Here is an 18,839-nt window from a genome sequence, read left to right as displayed (position 1 = left end):
GCAATCCAAAAGTTGTCCATAAAGTATGGTTTCAACTTTTCTTATATTCTTTTTTTTCTTTGTCTTTTTGAAATAGGGTTTCATTATGCTTTCCAGGCTAGCCTTGAACTCACTTTGTAGCCCAAGCCAACCTTGAACTCTTGCAGTCCTCTTGCCTCAGCCTCCTGAATGCTATAATTACAGGTGTGTGTCACCATACCCAATAAGTTTTCTTTTTCCTTTTTTTACTTAGTGCCTTAGTTTTTCTTTTATTCAATTCTTAGCAAATAGGAAAAGACCCTGTGTTTTCTACCATAAGAACACGTTATGCTTTCTATTTTTATTTCACTTGCTCCTCCCCCATATAAGGATTTTGGTTTAGCACTTAAAATGTATAGACCTTCTTTTTTTTTTTATTTTAAAGAGAATAAAAACAGGCAATATAAGTCAAACAAAGCCAATCATAACAAACCAGTATAAGTGACACAGGACTTCAAATTAGTACAAAATCAACAATGGTTACCATAATGCCTTTTGTTGTCTTCAAAACAGATGTAGATACCTTCAGACATATTTGAGATCAAACAAAACAGAACAGAGTAGAACCAGTAAAAACAAAACAATGAATGCAATAAAGGACTTCAAAATAAGATAATAGTAAATCCAAAATAGCTACCATAATATATCATGCTGCCCATGCCACTGGATATAATAAGATCAAACACAAAACAGAATAAAACCCAACCCAACAAAACAATGGAAATGGTACAGGACTTCAAAACAAGATAATGGAGAGTTTACAATGGCTACCACCTTCAAAGGAGATCCCCCATAGAAGCCACACTGCATACTGTGATCCTCTGAATAGATGATCAGACCACTGGCCCTAGACCTGCAAAGTCAGTGAAACAAGCATCAAATTGTATTTCACCTCAATAACTATGGTTGCAGCCTATGTTTCTCCGGATCAGCCAGTTCCTTACAGTGGGGGTGGGAGTGGGGGTAGGTGCAGTTTTGGCTCTCCTTGTTTCTCGGTCTATGCGCTGGTAGGGGCTGAAGTGTGGTTGCTCTCTGGTGGCAGCAGCCCATGCATGGCACTGGTTCACAGAGAGAGGCTTCTTGTTGATTTCCTGTTCTCTTCCCCTGCAGTCTATGAAGGCACTGACTCACAGGAAAAGGCTAGAGTCTGCTAGGCTTTCTTTTTAAGAGTTCAGCAGCTTGTGCAATGTTTTTTTTTTATTTTGGGGGTACTAGGAATTGAACTCGGCATTTTGTACTTGCCGGGCAGATACCGTGTTGCTGAGCTGTATCCCCAGCCCAGCTCAATATGTTTTCTTTCTTTTTTTTTTTTTTTTCTATTTAAGGAGAAAAAGGAAAAAAGCAGAAAAAGGGTACAAGTTATACAGAATTTCAGAAAAAAATAAACAGTAGGAAATCACTAGTTAATGGATTACATATTGTCATCTTAGAAATATTTGTTCAAATTACAAGATTAAAGCATATAAAGTGGACATTCAAACAGCGAGACTGCAAACAGTTCTGTTCAATGATCCAACAAAACTCAGTAATACCGTTGTCTGTCTTATACACTTAAATTTACATGCAGTTATACTATTTAGAGCACTTTCTTTTCCTCTCTTTTGTACAATGACTATTACACTTTTTGCGTTTTATTGCTCCTACAGTTCTTATTGCTTTTTTTTTGGAAGAGAGTAAAACCAAATGTGACTTAACAGAACAGAATCGGTTAAATCAAAAGGGTGGACATAATAGATAATGTAAAAACCTAATACAAGGTGGTCAACAATGGTTACCATAATGCCTCCCGCTATTTCAAATAGAATTGCCTATATCATCAGTTATAGTAAAATTGAACAAAACAGTAAAGAATGAAACCAACAAAACCAAAACTTTGGAGACTTTACAGGTCTTCAAAAGTAGATAATAGTCAACCAGAATGGGCGTCATAATGAATCCCACTATCTTCACAGCTGTTGCCTAAACTTTTGAACCTGGGACTATCAAGCAAAGCAGAATAGAGGAACATCAGTCAAAACAAGATGGTGAGAGCAATACAGGGCTTCAAATCAAGTTAATAGTATATCAAAGTGGGTTACTATAATATATCCTGCTTTTTTAAAATTTATTTTTCCTTTAATTAAAAGGATAAAAATAAAAAGTAAATAATAAAATGGAGATTGAGATAAAAGAGGGCATAACAACTAAACAGTGTAGATCAAAACATAACATTTAAGCAAATTAGTGTTTCACCACAAGATAATCCTGACATAAAAGTAGTTACCATATTGTCTCTTTCCTTGAGATCTTTGAGTATAACTTCGTATACTATAGCATCAAATATATCAACACAATGTATAACCATTCAAGAGAATGACAGTATTACAGGATATTTAGAATCAACTAACAAATAATGAACTATGGTTTCTATATAATCTCCTTATTTATAAAAGTTTTTGTTTTTACTATCACATATAATAAAATCCAATAAGATACCACATGTTAAGACCTATGGAGACAAAAGAACAAAAGCTTGATGGGTCTTCAAAATAAGATGATACCAAATCAGCGCTACCTATTATGACGTTTTCTCCAAGATAGCTGTTCCTATCATCCAATCTTCTCTGCCTCATTTCTCTTGAGTCCTTTTTCTGTCATTAGTTGTCAGCTTGTCTTCATTCTGTTTTCTACTCCATTCATTGTGGCCTCTCTACCACTATTTCTGGATTCTTCGTATTTTTCTTTTTTAGAATATCCTGCAGTATTCTTTGTAGAGTTGAATTGGTGGTTGCATATTTCCCTAGTTCCTCTTTATCCTGAAAGCACCTTGTTTTTCCATCGATTTTCAGGGATAGTTTTGCAGGATATCTCAATCTTGGCTGGAGGTTATTATCTTTCAAAGCTTGAATTATTTCCCCCCACACTCTTCGTGATTTGATGGTTTGTGCCGAGAAGTCTGCTGTAATTCTGATGGGTGTTCCCTTGTAAGTGATTTGTTTCTTGTCTCTGACAGCTTTTAATATTCTGTTCTTATATTGGATTTCTGGAATTTTGATTATTATATGCCTGGGTGTATCTCTATTTGGGTTGTAGGTAGCTGGAGTCCTGTATGCCTCATATATCTGAGTATCTTTACCGTTTGTTAAATTAGGGAAATTCTCTTGGATTACTTCTGTGAATAGCTTTTGTAGTCCATTTGTTTGTGTCCCCACTTCTTCTCTTATGTTCTTAATTCTTAAGTTATCGATCCTCTTATCATCTTTTAGTTTTTGTATTGTTGCTGTTTGTTTTTTTGTTATTTTTAAGAAGTTTTTCATTTCATGCTCCCATATTACAAGTCTGCCCTCCAGTTCAGATAATCAGTCCTTAGTTTCTTTCAAGCTGTTATGCCAGTTTTCGATAGAGTTTTTAGTTTCTTGGTAATCTCTTTGAACCTGCTTCACATATTCTACGTGTTCTCTGTTCTCCATCAAATAATTCTCCCCTCTTTTTCTGTTCTTCCATTCCACCATCTGCTTTTTCTTGGGTGATGCTTAGCATTTCTCTGACTATTCGGCTTATGTCTTGCTTTAGGTCATTAATAACTTCATTCCTGAACTCGTCTATGAGGCTCTGGAGATAGCCTTTTATGTCTATTGGTGGCATGTCTGCTATTGCCTGCTTCTCAGGATTGGGGGCCGAGGAGCCTTTCTTGTTGCTTCCTCTTCCCATACTCTTTGTTCCTTATATATGCAAGCATATATAGGAGGCCCAGCTTCCTTTCCTGTCGGCCACTGTCTGACTGAATTGTGCCAGCTAGGTGTTCCTGCCCACCGCAGCACACCAGGGAGTTATGGACCAGGCAGTCTATGCGGGGCCCGCCCCTCCAGGTCACCTTCAGGTGCTGGGACCTGGGTTGTGCTAGCCTACTGGGTCTTAGCCAGCAGCGTCACGTAGGCTAGGCACTGCTCACCAGTCCCGCTTGAGAGGGAGATATGTGACTGAAGTCACTACAGCTCCCTGTTCCAGCAAGTCTGCCCGGTCCCAGAATGTCCTCTGTTGGCGCCTCCTAGACCATGGGAAAGTCCCAGTTTCCCTCACTCACCACAGGTCGATGCACGGCTCCCTGCCCGCCTAGCTCTTAACTCCCTTCACCGATTCCTGTTCTCAGCACTTTCGTGCGTCTCTCTGTCCCTGACGAGCCGATTCAGATGCAGCCACGGCGGCCGGAAACTCAAATTGCAGCTTTCAATGGCTTCCACACTCAGGCTTTATCCATTCCTGTTATAGCACCAGGATTGCATTCCCAGTTGGTATCTCTCAGCCCAGTTCGTTCTTGGGTCAGCAGGGCATATCTCTTCTTGGTTAGGATTCCTCCCTCCGCACCATTCCTGGATTCTAAGCTGGGTCTCGGAGAGAGCTATTCTCTGGATCTCTTCAATATGTTTTCTTAAAGAGCAATCTTTTTAATGGATGCCTCTAAATTCCCATGTCTAGGAAAGGAGAGAATAGGCTGCCAAACTTGACTCACTTATGCTGACAGCAAATAAAGACAGATAACTGAAATGCAGACTGACTTCTAAGTCTTAGTGATAGGAAAAGAAGGAAAATGAGGTAACACCTCAGGAGAGTAAATTAAAAATGACTTGAAACTTAAATTCTACCTTTCCTTAAATGGTCTGAAGAAACAGCATTAATAATTAGAAAGGATTTTGTCATAGAGTCAGAAGAATTCATTTGTGGTTGCATCATCATCATAGCAGCAATGGTGTGTGGCAGTTTAGAGGAGGACCCCTAAGTCAAATGGGAAATTATGTAAAAAAAAAACTTTTGTTAGCTAGGCTCCTATTAGTAGGTAGTATTGTTGAAAAAGGAAAATTAATTCCTTATGTCTCGTGTAATATAATTCAAGATAATTATTCTTGCTTAGAGTAATTCAGTACATGTTCATATTGATATTTAAATGAGTCTATCTAAACTGTTATTACTTGCACATGCTATACAGTAGAGAAGTGCACACATAGAGAAAGACCCAGAAGAAGAGAGACCACTGCTCCCTGTGTGTGACCTTGCACTGGCTTGCTGTTGTTTCTCCTTGGGGTTCTTGTAAAAGACCTAGTGGAGTGGGTGCTTGGGTTATGGTGATGACGGAGTGTCAGAGCAGAGCAAGATAAATGTTTTTAGGGAGAAGACTGCAAGTCCAAAATGACATCAGAAAGCCAAGTGGCCAAACCGGAAGTAAGGGACTTTGAGACAATAGGAGGGAGGTGTTATTTCTCATGGAAGACGTAAGTGTGGATTTGGTATTATTGAAAACATAGCAGTAGATGAATTAGCTTACTGAGGCATCAGTTTCATGAATGTAAAATTTAAATTCTAAAACTTCGTTTCAGTTAATTGAGAAGACTTTTGCCAGTGTCTTTTTCTTTCAGCTTACCCGCTGCTTGTTTTCTAGAGCTTGCCATGGTGGACTTTGAGATGTGTGAATATTCACCAGCAGTTGCTTGAGGAACGCTCCCCTCAGCTTTTTGCCCTTGCAGAACAGTGTATTGATCAAGGTATGTTACTGATTTTTCTTTGACAAGTAATAATGACTTTTTGTTTGAAGTTGTTTCTTTTGCTTTTTTTATGGTTGTGAAATATCACAATTCTTAGGTAACAGAGTATAGAATTCCTTTTGGTCTTTTATGTTTTTTTTTTTTTTTTTTTTTTGTCTTTTTCGTTTTTATCGGTACCAGGGATTGAACTCACGACCGCCTGCTTGCAAGGCAGGTGCTTATGCCGCTGAGCTAAATCCCCAGCCCCAGTCTTTTATGTTTTAAAAGCAGCAGTGTCTTTTATATTACCTATTTACCAAGGTGATTTGCTTTGTGTAGGTCACAATGATTTTATCACAAATTACTACAGGTATTTTAATATTTTCTCTTTTTTTAATCTAAGGAATTTCATCAAAAATAAATATAAACTTTATTTTTTAATGAAAGACCTAACTGCTGGGCATGATGGCACATGCCTGTAATCCCAGCACTTGGGAGGCTGAGGCATGAGGGTTGCCATGACTTTGAGGCCAACCTGGACTACATAGTGAGATCTTGTCTCAAAACAAAACAAACAAAACCCTAAAACCCTAACCATCTTGAACTTTAGTAAATTGTTCTATATTATATACAGAATGGGAAGTTATTTATCTTGTATTCTAAAAAGATTTTTTTTTTAATTTGGTAGAAAATATATTTTACTGAAGATGACAGTGGGTAGGGAGGCAGTTCTACTTTTATTTTTTTTTTTGCAATATATAATGTTAAACAGAAAAGTTCCTAAAATGTGAATTGAAAAATTTACCAAGTAATTATAAACTAAACATGTATATCTGCTTCCTGCTGCCTTTGTTGCATGTATCTACATTTCCTAGGGAAGCACTAAAAAAAAGAGAAGCTTGAATACCTTAATACTTGGTTTCCAGCATCTCTGGCCTTTTGGAATCATTTTTCTTGGCCAAACAAAATAAAAACAAAAACAAATTCTCTTGCAGTGAAGGAATATTTGGATCAACTTGGGTTTGGAATGAGTTTTTGAGTTATATAGTTGGAATTTGACTTTAGCGATGTCCCATTCCACCCATACATATCTAAGGAATGCTTATGTGTGTGGCCATGTGTATAAGGGGTGGAGACAGTGGCTAGCATCACTCTGGAAATGTGATCTGTATTTGAAGGTAGCAGGTTCATGTAGACGTAATGAAATGCGTGTGTCATTGCAAGAAGCTCCTGAACTTCCTGGGTTCTGTTTCCTTCAAGGGTTTATCTGTGTAATAACAAGCCAGGATAGAACACAAAGTGCGCACAGTAACTTGCACAGTAACATGACTAAGTTACATGATTAGTTGAAACTATTATCCCAATTTTTATTTTATTCTAGAAATTCATAGATGTATGCTAAGCTTAGATAAATATGACTACATGATTCAAAAAAAGAAATAAAAATATTAAACAACCAGTATAAAATTGATTCATTTTGTCCTTTGTGCCAGATCTTTATATTCTTTAAAGATTTTAGATAATATAAAGCTGTGGAACAAACACCAGAGCTGAAACATTATATATATTAAAAATTATTCTCCCTAGCTGGGTGTGGTGACTCATGCCTGTAATCCCAGCACTTGGGAGGCTGAGGAAGGAGGATTGTTGTGAGTTCAAGACCAGCCTGGGCTACAAAGTGAGCTCAAGGCCAGCCTGGACTGCATAGAGACCCTGTCTCAAAAAGACAAAAAAAAAAAAAAAAAAAAAAAAATTCTCCCTGCTTTAAGATAGGGGATTAATTCCATTAAATGTAAGGCCAAATGTGGTGGCGTGTGTCTGTAGTCCTAACTACTTAGGAGGCTGAGGCAGGTGGATTGCTTGAGCCCAACATAGTGATTCCTAGTGTCAAAAAAAAAAAAAAGCAAAAAATTGTTTTTCTAATAATATAATTTCTTAAATAACAGCTACAAACAATTTCTTTTTTGTTGAAATTTTTGGCTTAATGCTTTTGAGCTATAGAGTTATGAATGGTTGTAGCCTGCTGAACCATGTATAGCGACACTAATGCACCCACACTAGGTTGGGAGCTTCTTGACAGTGGAGTTTTAAAAATCTGTTTCCACTTAGAACACTAGGAAAAAAAAGTAAATGTTTATTTTATATTTGTTAAATAATAACAGCTAACATCTGTTGCACCTTTAGTTTATGTAACTGGGGAAAAAGTTATCACATTCCATCTAAAAAAGCAGTGTTGTTCAAATGTTGTGGTTTGTTTAAATGTCCCCCCAAACCCTCATGCCTCATGGGAGGTGAGCCGTTCTAGGGTGGCTGAGTCCGCTTGTGATTGGCTTGTTGTCTAGTACTGGGATTGATGGTGTGAGTCCTGCACTGCCCAAGGGCGGGTAACCTGGATACAATATAAGGGAGGGAAGAAGGTGTGCTTTCCCCTCTCCCCGTTACCCTTTTACCCTGTTTGCTACCGCCATGAGCAGTTGCCCCTAGCCACGCCACTCTGCCTTGGAGCCAGCTGAGTATGGACTAAAACCTCCAAAAACTGTAAGCTAAGTAAACCTTTCCTTGCTTACTTTTGTGTGTTAAATATTTTTTTTCAGCAATGAGAGAAAAGTAACCAGAACACTGGGAATATTTGTTCTCCATCTCAAGTGATTTTTGTCCAAGTTAGCTTCAAACAAGGGTTTTTTTAAAAATTGAGTTACAGGAAAATGGATTCTATTGAGATTCTGCATGGGACTTTGACTCTTTTTTGCTTAGGTATGGCATTCTCTGCACAATGAAAGATGAAGTAAATTGGGGAAAATTAATTCCCATTGTCGCACTTAGCTGACATGTTATTGTCTTCTTCCTGTTTATAGTGAAATGAAAACTGGGAACACTGTTTTCCCTTATTCATGCTATTACTTGTTTCTAAAGTGAACCAAGATACACTATATATAAACAGTGCAATGGAGTAAGCTGCTAGTTCATGAATTGGGTTAAGTTTTGAAAACCAGGGATAAATGTCTCTGATACTAGCAGAAACAAAGTTGATTTTTCAGAAAACAAGGAAATCATGTAGGAGAAGCTCTCATAAGGACTCAAGTCAATTGTTTAATTTTATAAACAAGTAGTTTCTTCACTAGGTCTGGTGGCATATGCCTGTAATTTCTAGCACTCTGAGGATGCAGAGTAAGGAAATCACAAGTTCAAACCATCAAAACAAAAAACAAAAAACAAAAACAAGTTCAAGCAGTCTGGACAGCTTAGCAACTTAATGAGACCCTATCTCAAAATAAAAGATAAAAAATGATCTGAGGGTATAGCTCAGTGTAAAGGCCTCGGGTTCAATGTCTTTTTCCCTCTTCCAAAAGTCGTAACAGCCTCCGTATACTACATAGGATATTATACAGTTGCCTATGATTCATTATACTTTTATATCAAATTGGTTTTTGATTTTTTTTTTTTTTTGGTGGTGCTGGGCATTGAACTCACAACCTTGTGCTTGCTAGGCAAGTGCTTGTGCTGCTGAGCTATATTCCTAGCCCACAAATTGGTTTTTGAACAAAAAGCAAGCTTTCCCTTGACATTTTTAAAATGTATCTGTTTATTTATTTTTAGAATTAGGTATTGAACTCACGACTTGCTCTTGCCAGGCAGGTGCTTATGCTGCTGAGCTAAATCCCCGGCCTCTTTGACATTTTTTTTTTAAAAAGGAAATCAAACTTGATACAAGCCCTATAAAGTTACATTTCTTCCTTTCCATGTTACCCTCCTAAAGTAAATCTGCATCTATGGCCATGTCTTTAGTGTATTTTTGTGGCTAATCTAACATTGACCCTTACATATTAAGAGAAGGAAAAAAATATATTATCCTTGTATTTTATTTTATTTTTTGTTTTTTTTTTAAGATAGGTTTTCACCATGTAGTCCAGGCTGTCCTTGAACTTACTCTGTAGTTCATTCAGGTTGGCCTCAAACTCCTGCCTGAGTTGAGATTACAGGAGTGAGCCACAATGCCCCTCTCATGTATGTTTTTAAAAGTTAGGAACCAGATGTTATATTTTAGGGAGAATTTTATTCTAAGAGTTAAAATGCACTTCTAAAATGAAAAAGGTTAATTTAGATGTCTGGAAAACATGACTCTAAGTGACTCATTCCCCAGGTGGCCTCAGTTCTTCTCTGCAATATATTTCAATGTACTGTTTGCTTTGCCCTGCAACTAAGAAGTTTTTATGTTGCTGCTCTAGACTAATCAACAACATTTTTCATTTTATCTAGTCATAAATTGGTGAGTAGACATAATTAGACATGTTGGCTGTGTCTAAGTCTGTAGATGGTATTAAAACTGTAATATTTCATAATCAGTTGTATTTTTTTAAGTGTTTTGTTCTGGAATTTGACCCAAATGTTGACCAGTCAGTTATAACTGAAATACTGTTCAATGTCCAGGAAAGGCTATTATATTTGAAATGTTGCCCTTGAAGGATCATTAAAAGGTTGGCAGGATTGTTTTCAGTCTATAAGTAGAGAATTTTGTGAGCAACTATGATCTTTATTTTTGTCCAAGAATGTTAGTTAACATCAGTGTAATATAATGAAATGGAGCATAGAGGAATGTCAGCATAACTCTGCAGGGCCAATCTCATCTATGAAAAGGGTAGGTTAGAATCTTAAAAAATATGTTTCTCAGCACAGTCTAATAGGGATGTCACACTACATGAAAACATAGTTCTCTAGAGACTATTTAAGGGTAGTCTGATCTGATACTGAACTTATTGTCTGACCTGATACTAAAAATGTATTCCATATAGTGCATGAAATGGAATATTGGGAGTTCAGCTATTTGGACATGAATTTATGAAGTCATTTTCTTTTTCTACTTTTTTTCTCTCTACTGTAGATTGAACCCAGGACCTTTTTGTCAGTGCTGGGCAAACATTCCCCCACTGAGCTACATCCCCAGCCCTCATGAAGTCATAGTCTAAGAGAAAACAGGTTAAGATGTTTTATCAGCAAGTTCCTCTGTGACATCTGTAGGCAGCTGTGTGATTCTGGGATTAGGTTTTTTCCACATTGCAGGAGTTGTTCAAGAGATTGGTCTCTTGGTGACTTATGAATATATAGTTTTTTTGCTATAAATGTGATACTTCGGGGTGAATGTTTTAAAATGTACTTAATATGGTTGTCTGTAATTATAATTATCCATAGGGACTTCATTTTAACACAGCTTTAAAAATAATCTTGTGAGAGAACTTTTGGGTTTTAGGGTACATTTAAAATGTACTGGATAACATTTTGATCTAGGTCATGAATATTAATTTGCAAAGAGAACCTACAGATTTAGTAAAATAATAAATATCTATTGGGTCAGCATGCTTCTCTTTTTATATAAATCTTTAGTCATCCAAAACTGAAAACTTTGTGTTCGCAGTTGACTCACTGTTTTCTGTCATTCTGTGTATCTAGCCAGTTCCTAAATCTTACTAGTTTTTCCCTAAGGGTTCCATATCTATCTTTTTCTGTTCCTACAGCTCTTATCCTGGTCTGAAATCTTTGGTTTGGAAGACCCTGCAGAGATCATCTTGTCTAGCAAACTCATTTAACAAAGAATGGAGACAGAGGGGTGGCCCAAAGGCCAGAAATATGACCGAAGCTCTTTTTTTTTTTTTTTTTTTTTTTTAATTTTATTTAAGGAGAAAGAAAAAAAAAAGCAGGGAAAGGGTACAAGTTATACAGATTTGCAGAAAAAAAAATGAACAGTAGGAAATCACTAGTTAATGGATTACATATTGTCATCTTAGAAATAATTGTTCAAGTCACAAAATTAAAGCTTGTAAAGTGGACATTCCATCAATGATACTGCAAACAGTCCTGTTCATTGATCCAATAAAACTCTGTGATATCATTTTCTATCTTATACACTTAAATATACATGCAGTTATATAGTTTGGAGCACTTTCTTTTCCTCTCTTTTGTACCATGACTATTACACATTTTGGGTTTCATTGCTCCCACGGTTCTTATTACTTTTTTGGAAGAGAGTAAAACCAAATGTGACATAACAGAACAGAATCGGTCAAGTCAAAAGGGTGGACATAATAGATAATGTAAAAACATAATACCAGGTGATCAACAATGGTTACTATAATGCCTCCCGCTATCTCTAATAGAATTGCCTATATCGTTAGTTATAATACAATTGAACAAAACAGTAAAGAATAAAACCAACAAAACCAAAACATTGGAGACATTGTAGGTCTTCAAAAGTAGATAAAAGTCAACAAGAATGGGCGTCATAATGAATCTCATTATCTTCACAGCTGATGCCTAAACTTTCGAACCTGATACTATCCAGCAAAACAGAATAGGGGAACATCAGTTAAAAACCAGATGGTGAGAGTAATACAGGGCTTTAAATCAAGGTAATGAAAAGTCAAAGTGGGTTACTATAATACATCCTGCTATTTTTTCCTTTAATTAAAAGGATAAAGATAAAAAAGTAAATAATGGAGTGGAGATTGAGATAAAAGAGGGCATAACAACGAAACAGCGCAGATCAAAACATAACCATTTAAGCAGAATAGTGTTTCACCACCAGATAATCCTAACCTAAAAGTAGTTACCATATTGTCTCTTTCTTTGAAATCCTTGAGTACAACTTCGTATACTGTAGCATTAAGTATATCAAAACAATGTAAAACCATTCAAGAGAATGACAGCATTACAGAGTATTTAGAATCAACTAACAGAAAATGAATAATGGTTTCTGTATAATCTCCTTGTCTTTACAAGGTTTTTGCTTATACTATCGTACATAATAAAATCCAGTAAGATACAACCTATTTAGACCATTGGAGACAGAAGGACAAAAGCTAGATGAGACTTCAAAACAAGATGATACTAAATCAGTATTACCTATTAAGATGTCATTTTCTCCAAAATAGCTGTTCCTATCATCCAATCTTCTCTGCCTCATTTCTGTTGAGCTCTTTTTCTGTCAGTAGCTGTCAGTTTGTCTTCTTCATTTTGTTCTCTGCTCCATTCGTTGTGGCCTCCCTGCCACCATTTCTGGGTTCTTTGTATTTTTCTTTTTTTAGAATATCCTGCAATACTCTCTGTAGAGTTGAATTGGTGGTTGCAAATTCCCCCAGTTCCTCTTTATCCTGGAAGCACCTTGTTTTTCCATCAATTTCCAGGGACAGTCGTGCAGGATATCTCAATCTTGGCTGGAGATTATTGTCTTTCAAAGCTTGAATTATTTCCCCCCACGCTCTTCGTGATTTGATGGTTTGTGCCGAGAAATCTGCTGTAATTCTGATGGGTGTTCCCTTGTAAGTGGTCTGTTTCTTGTCTCTTACAGCTTTTAATATTCTGTTCTTGTATTGAATTTCTGGAATTTTTATTATTATATGCCTGGGTGTTGCTCTGTTTGGGTTGTAGGTAGCTGGGGTCCTGTATGCCTCATACATCTGAGTATCTTTACCTTTTGCTAAATTAGGAAAATTCTCCTGGATTATTTCTGTGAGTAGCTTTTGTAGTTCACTTGTTTGTGTCCCTACTTCTTTTATGTTCTTAATCCTTAAGTTATGGATCCTCTTATCATCTTCTTGTCTTTGTATTATTGCTGTTTGTTTCTTTGTTATTTTTAAGAAGTTTTTCATTTCATTCTCCCATATTACAAGTCTGCCCTCCAGTTCAGATAGTCTGTCCTTAGTTTCTTTCAAGCTGTTATGCCAGTCTTCTATAGACTTCTTAGTATCTTGGTAGTCCCTTTGAACCTGCTTCACGTATTCTATGCTTTCTCTGTTTTCTCCATCAAACAATTCTCCCCTTTTTTCCTGTTCTTCCATTCCACTGCCTGTTTTTTCTTGGGTGGTACTTAGCATTTCTCTAACTATTCTGCATACTTCTAGCTTCAGGTCGTTGATAACTTCATTCCTGAATTGGTCTATGAGGCTCTCTATATGGTGCCTTATGTATATTGGTGCGGTGTCTGCTATTGCCTGTTTCTCAGAATTGGGGGCCGAGGAGCCTTTCTTGTTGCTGCCTCTTCCCATGCTGCCTCTTCTTCTCTGTTCCTTATATATGCAAGCTTATATAAGAGGCCCAGCTTCTCTCCCAGTCAGCCACAGCCTGATCGAATTGCGCCAGTTAGGTGTTCCCGCTCACCGCTGCGCACCAGGGAGTTACAGACCAGGCAGCCTACGTGTCTCCCCTCCCGGCCACCGTCAGGCTCTGGGATCTGGGTTGGGCCAGCCTACCGGGTCCGCCGGCAGCGTCACGCAGGCCAGGCACTTTTCACCAATCCCGCCCGAGAGGGGGATGTGTTGCTGGAGTCGCCACCGCGCCCTGCTCCCGCAGGACTGCTCGGGCCCAGAAAGTCCTCCGCTGGAGTCAAACTGTGGTAGAGTGTCAGCTTCTCTCACTCACCTCACCACAAGTCAGTGCACGCCTCCCTGCCGTTCGCAGATTGCCGTTCTCAGAGCTTCTGTGCATCTCTCCTCGCCGAGCCACTGTAGAGGCAGCCAGCCGCCGCGCGGCGGGAAACCCAAATCGCGGCTTACAATGGCGCGGGTCCAGCCTCCACACCGAGGCTTTTCTGTTCCTGTTTTAGCACCAGGACTGCATTCCAAGTTGGTTTCTCTCAGCCCAGTTCATTCCTGAGTCAGCAGAGCATATCTCCACCTGCTTATGTCTCCTTAGTCCGCACCATTCCTGGCTTCTGAGCCGAGTCTTTCAGAGAGCCTCCAGTAGTTGCTGTTATCTGTCCGCCATGTTCTCCCGGAAGTCGACCGAAGCTCTTGACTCCAAGTGCCGCTCACTTTTTCTATTGGGCTTTCCTAAGCTGGTGAGCCTGGCAGAGCTCTATAGCTAGTAATGGTGATGCAGCTGGAACGTTTATGCTGTGTACACTGGATCAAGCACCTCTCTAAGTCTTTAAATATGTTTACTAGTTTGTTCCAAACAGTTAGCACTCTGAGGTAGTACTGAAGAAGAATTAGTGGTGGAGATAGTATGCTACTGCTGCTGTCCCTCCCCCTCCCCTCCCCTCCCCTCCCCTCCCCTCCCTTTCCTGTCCCTCCCTCCTCCTCCTCCTCTTCCTCCTCCTCCCCCTCCTCTTCCCCCTCTCCTCCTCCCCCCCTTCTTCTCCTCCTTCTAGGTCTAATTAGCCTACAGTAAGGCTCATTTTTAAAGTATACAGTTGGTAACATTTCATATGCAAAGGCACAATTAAGACCATTAACAGGTCATAGCATTTTAAAGTCTGGGTTTTAGTTCTGTCTTCTGTGGATTCTCTGTGTAACCCCAAGCAGCTTAGTTGACTTTTAAACCAAAATTTCTTTCCTTTAAATCCTTTCCAGGTGTAAAATAATGTGATTTTGTGGTGGTGTTTTTGATTTTTTTTCTTTCAATCTAGCTTCTCATCCATCTTAATGCTGGACTTTCAGAAGCTTGTGTTTAAAAGAGTGATCTCTTTTCCTGGGTACTGTCAGAGATTATTCTGAGTAGGAGTTAATACTATGGTTAGGATTCATAATCACTGCACAGTGCTTCTTTTTATTAAGAAAAATGTCTTTTAGTCTATCATAACTATTTTTTCTGTTGAAGAGAACTGCTGTCTCTAGTATACTATCTACAAGCCGTGTATGACTATTTAAATGTAAATGAATAACCATTCAGTTACTAAGCTGGGCATGGTGGCCCATTCCTATAATCGTAGCACTTGCAAGTCTAGGGCAGGAGGGTCACTGTGAGTCGAGGCCAGTCTGGGCCAATAAGTTCAAGTGAACTACTTGTCTCAAAAAGCCAACCAAAGGAACAAACAAAACAATCAGTTACTGAATTGAAATACTCAGTGTCTCAGTTTCCCTAGCCATATTTCAAGTGTTGAGAAGCTGCATGTGACTAATGGCTACCGCTGTGGGTGATGAGCTGTGGGACAGTCAGTGTCATTGTGAGGCGCTGTGTTGGGCAGCCAGGGGTGACTGGCCCTCTGGCTCCTGTCAGCAGAACTTCATGCCAGGAAGGTTTCACTGACACGTGGGCTCTTTTTTGTTTTTTTTTTTTCTCCCCATAAATCTGTATGGGTTAGTTCTCCTGAATATGATTTTCATGATTTTTTCCCTAAATTTATTTTGTTGTTTTCCTTCCTTGTCGGTCTCGCTCTCTCACTTTCACTCTCTGTTGAACTCAGAGCTTTGTACTGAGCTGTAGCCCCAGCTCTCTCTCTCTTTCTCTCACTGTGTGCATGTATATATATATATATATATATATATATATATATATATATATTTTTTTTTTTTTTTTTTTTTTTTTTTTTTTTCTTTTGTACCGAAACTCAAACCCAGGGCTCAGGGTCTTGTGTTTGCCAGGCAAGCAGTGTGCTGCTGAGCTACATCCCAGACTTTTTATTTATATTTTGAGACAATGTCTTGTTAAGTTACTGGGTTGCTTAGGCTGAACTTGAATTTGAGACCATCTTGCTTCAGCCTTCTAGAGGCCTGAGATTCAGGTGTTTGCCAACATACTGGGCTAAACAGATACTTTTTGGGTGCTTGCTTTGTGCCAGATACTCTGCTGGGTGCTATGACTATCGGTGAATGCAGTGAGCTAGGAGCTAAAATAAGGTACGCAAAATCAGCACAAAGAATAAGGACTGAGTGGGAGGATGTGAACTTCTTTCGTTGTTGTTGTTTTTTTGGAACCAAGGATCGAACTTATGATATTGTACTTGCCGGTAGGCGCTTGTGCTACTGAGCTAGATTCCGGGCCCTGAACTGAATTTCAAAGGGTGAGTAAGAATTTGTTAGTGGGAGACTTGAAAGGGCAGAGAGTATGCAGAAGAGGAGAAAAGAAACACCTGTGTGCTTTTAGGGATTTTTTTTTTTTTTTTTTTTTTTAAGCAGCTGGCAGTGGGTTGGAGCAGAGTATGAAGGCCATGCATGAGGGGAGCAGGCAGTCAGGAGCTAGATTTCTAGATTTTAGGGTCAGAATGATACAACAAGTTCTCTGCAAAGGTGTCTCCCTTTTATTTGGTTCGTTTCTACCGTTTTCTGTCTTCCCCTTTGTTAGTTACAGGTTTATTACTTTTTGATTTATTCTTCCAGCTTTTTTTGCTCTGTAGTAGTCCTCTGTTACCGCTTTATATGTAGATGTTCCCCTAAAGCTCACATGATCATAGGTGGGCTTTTTGGAGGTAGCTAGATCCAGGGCATGTCATGCCAGGATTAAGCACGCGTGATTATTAAATTAGCCCAACGGGTTTAGCGTAGTTCTGGGTGTGGATGATGGGAAGGCCCTCTGTAGCTGTGGGTGGCACCGCCCAAAAGGCAAGCAGCCAACAGGGAGAGGCAGGCTGCCACTGCAGCTGCTGCTCTGCTGCTGGCGGCTTGCTGCTCGCCACGCCAAGGACTGTTTCTCCTCTGTGATGCTCCTCTGTCATGCGGCCGTGTCTTGGAGCCAGCTAGCCATGGACTGACTGAAAGAACCTTTCCTCCTTTAAATTTGGGTGTTGAAAATTTGGGTTCAGCAATGAGAAAAAGTAACTAAGACATTCTTTTCTACTCATTTTGTGTTTTCCCCTTTGTTAGTTGCTCATTTATTAATTTTTGGTTTATTGTACTTTTTTTGTTTTTTAAAATTTCCCCTCATACTGAATGTAGAATACTATAAACACTGGTTGACACTTTGCTTTATTTTCTTACTATATTCTGAAGTTTATTACTTTTTGACAGCTCTACAGTATTCTAAGATGTGAATGTTTATGATTTATTTACTGGGTCCTCTGGTGATCAGAATGAAACCTTGGGATGCTTCCGATCTCTGCTGTGCTTTAAACCTAGCGAGTAGGCTTCAAATGTGAATGAGGCTGCAGGGATCCTGATACCATTAAATAGTGAGTTTGTATTCTTCATCTAATTTATATTCTTACCTTTCCCTACCTTTTGGTATCATCTGGAGGGCTAGTTTGGCCTATTCATTCTTATCAAACTTTGCTAGGTCAGATCATGTTTTATTTTTCCCACAAAGAGGTTGCAAAAAACACTTCAGAGTTTTGGGATCTTAGTATTCCAGATAAGAATTTTGACATATAGTAAAGCCAGATAAATAGCATCTTGTATGTGAATAATGTGATATACAATGGACTTTGCTTCCTTAGTTACCAGAAAGAAGTCCTTATGTGAACTTTAAACCTTGCAGGACCTGATAGAAAATATGTCACTTATTTGAGGGTCTGAATCAAGGTCATTGTGGCTGGAGCAGAGAGGGTGGGGAGAGAGATATGGAGGTCTAGGACTTCTAGGGCACAATAGGGCATGCTTAGTCTTCATCCTAAGAACAGTAAGATACTGTGAATGATTTTGGTAAAGGATAGCTTTGATCCATTTTGTTGATGATTATGACATATATGTCAGCTGGCTTCTGAGTTTTAATAGCTCAATAACCATGTATTGATTGAGGAAATTACAAATTTTTTATTTACAATTTTTTTTTTTTGGTACTGGGGATTGAACTCATGACCTCATGCTTGCCAGGCTATTTACTATTTTAAACGTTCATTTGACAATAAATGTCACTGTGATTCTGGTTATAGTCAGATTGAGTTACCAACTGCCACTCTTCCTCATTTCCTTATTTGATTTAAATGTATTTCAGATTATTTTTGACACTTGCTGTTACTTCTGACTTCATGTAGAGCAGAATATATCTGAAGACATTTCTTTGTGTTTCTTTATGCTTGTCTAGTTAGTATCTTTGAGATTCCACTTCTTGTCAGCTGGGTGAGTGGGTTGCTTTATGGGGCCACACCAATTCCCTATCTAGACTCTTCAAAGTTGTGTGTATCTTCATCAGTGGCTTACTTAACATTACAGATTTGTCTTCTGAGTACTTGTAACTGCTTTCAACTTTTTCTCTAAATCAGAAGCTTAAAAAACAGATAAACTTTTCTTAAAAGCTGTTATAGAGACTTAGCGTCTTGCTTTCCACACTTTCCAAATGTGCTACTTTGAAGTTTGAAACTGCAGTGTTAGGTTATGATCTTTGGCTCTTTTCCAGTCTGCCTGTGGGAGTGTTTTCTTATTATTCTTTCTACTTAAAAGTGGTAAAACTCCAAAGTTATGGTTTGTAAAAATTAAATTGTTTTATTTTTTGAATAGGATCTTGCTATGTAGTTCAGGGTAGATTTGAACTCACTGCATAGCTTTGGAGGGTCTTGAACTCTCAGCGTTTCTTCTGCCTCAGCCTCTGGGGTGTTGGGATTATGCCTGGATATCCAAAGTTATGCCTTTGTATACTCAAAATTATGTAAAATCTATTTGAATGCACGTTTGTGGTGATAAACTC

At 38.5% G+C, this 18,839-nt stretch overlaps 1 protein-coding gene across 2 annotated transcripts in view; it reads left to right on the top strand.

Moving 5' to 3' along the window:
• The window catches only part of Ttc27 (tetratricopeptide repeat domain 27), a 202,539-nt gene that overhangs the window by 12,718 nt on the left and 170,982 nt on the right, over window positions 1–18,839 (top strand). For both annotated transcript variants that reach the window (XM_063230045.1, XM_003473020.5), the window contains exon 5: window positions 5,432–5,534. In XM_063230045.1, coding sequence (XP_063086115.1) covers window positions 5,432–5,534 — 103 coding nt within the window. The remainder of the gene's footprint in view (window positions 1–5,431; window positions 5,535–18,839) is intronic.

The sequence above is a fragment of the Cavia porcellus genome, unplaced genomic scaffold (genome assembly GCF_034190915.1).
Source record: "Cavia porcellus strain 051 isolate PalLab524CR breed Dunkin Hartley unplaced genomic scaffold, mCavPor4.1 scaffold_1, whole genome shotgun sequence".
Classification (NCBI taxonomy): Eukaryota; Metazoa; Chordata; class Mammalia; order Rodentia; family Caviidae; genus Cavia; species Cavia porcellus.
This window is presented reverse-complemented; position numbering and strand designations above follow the sequence as displayed.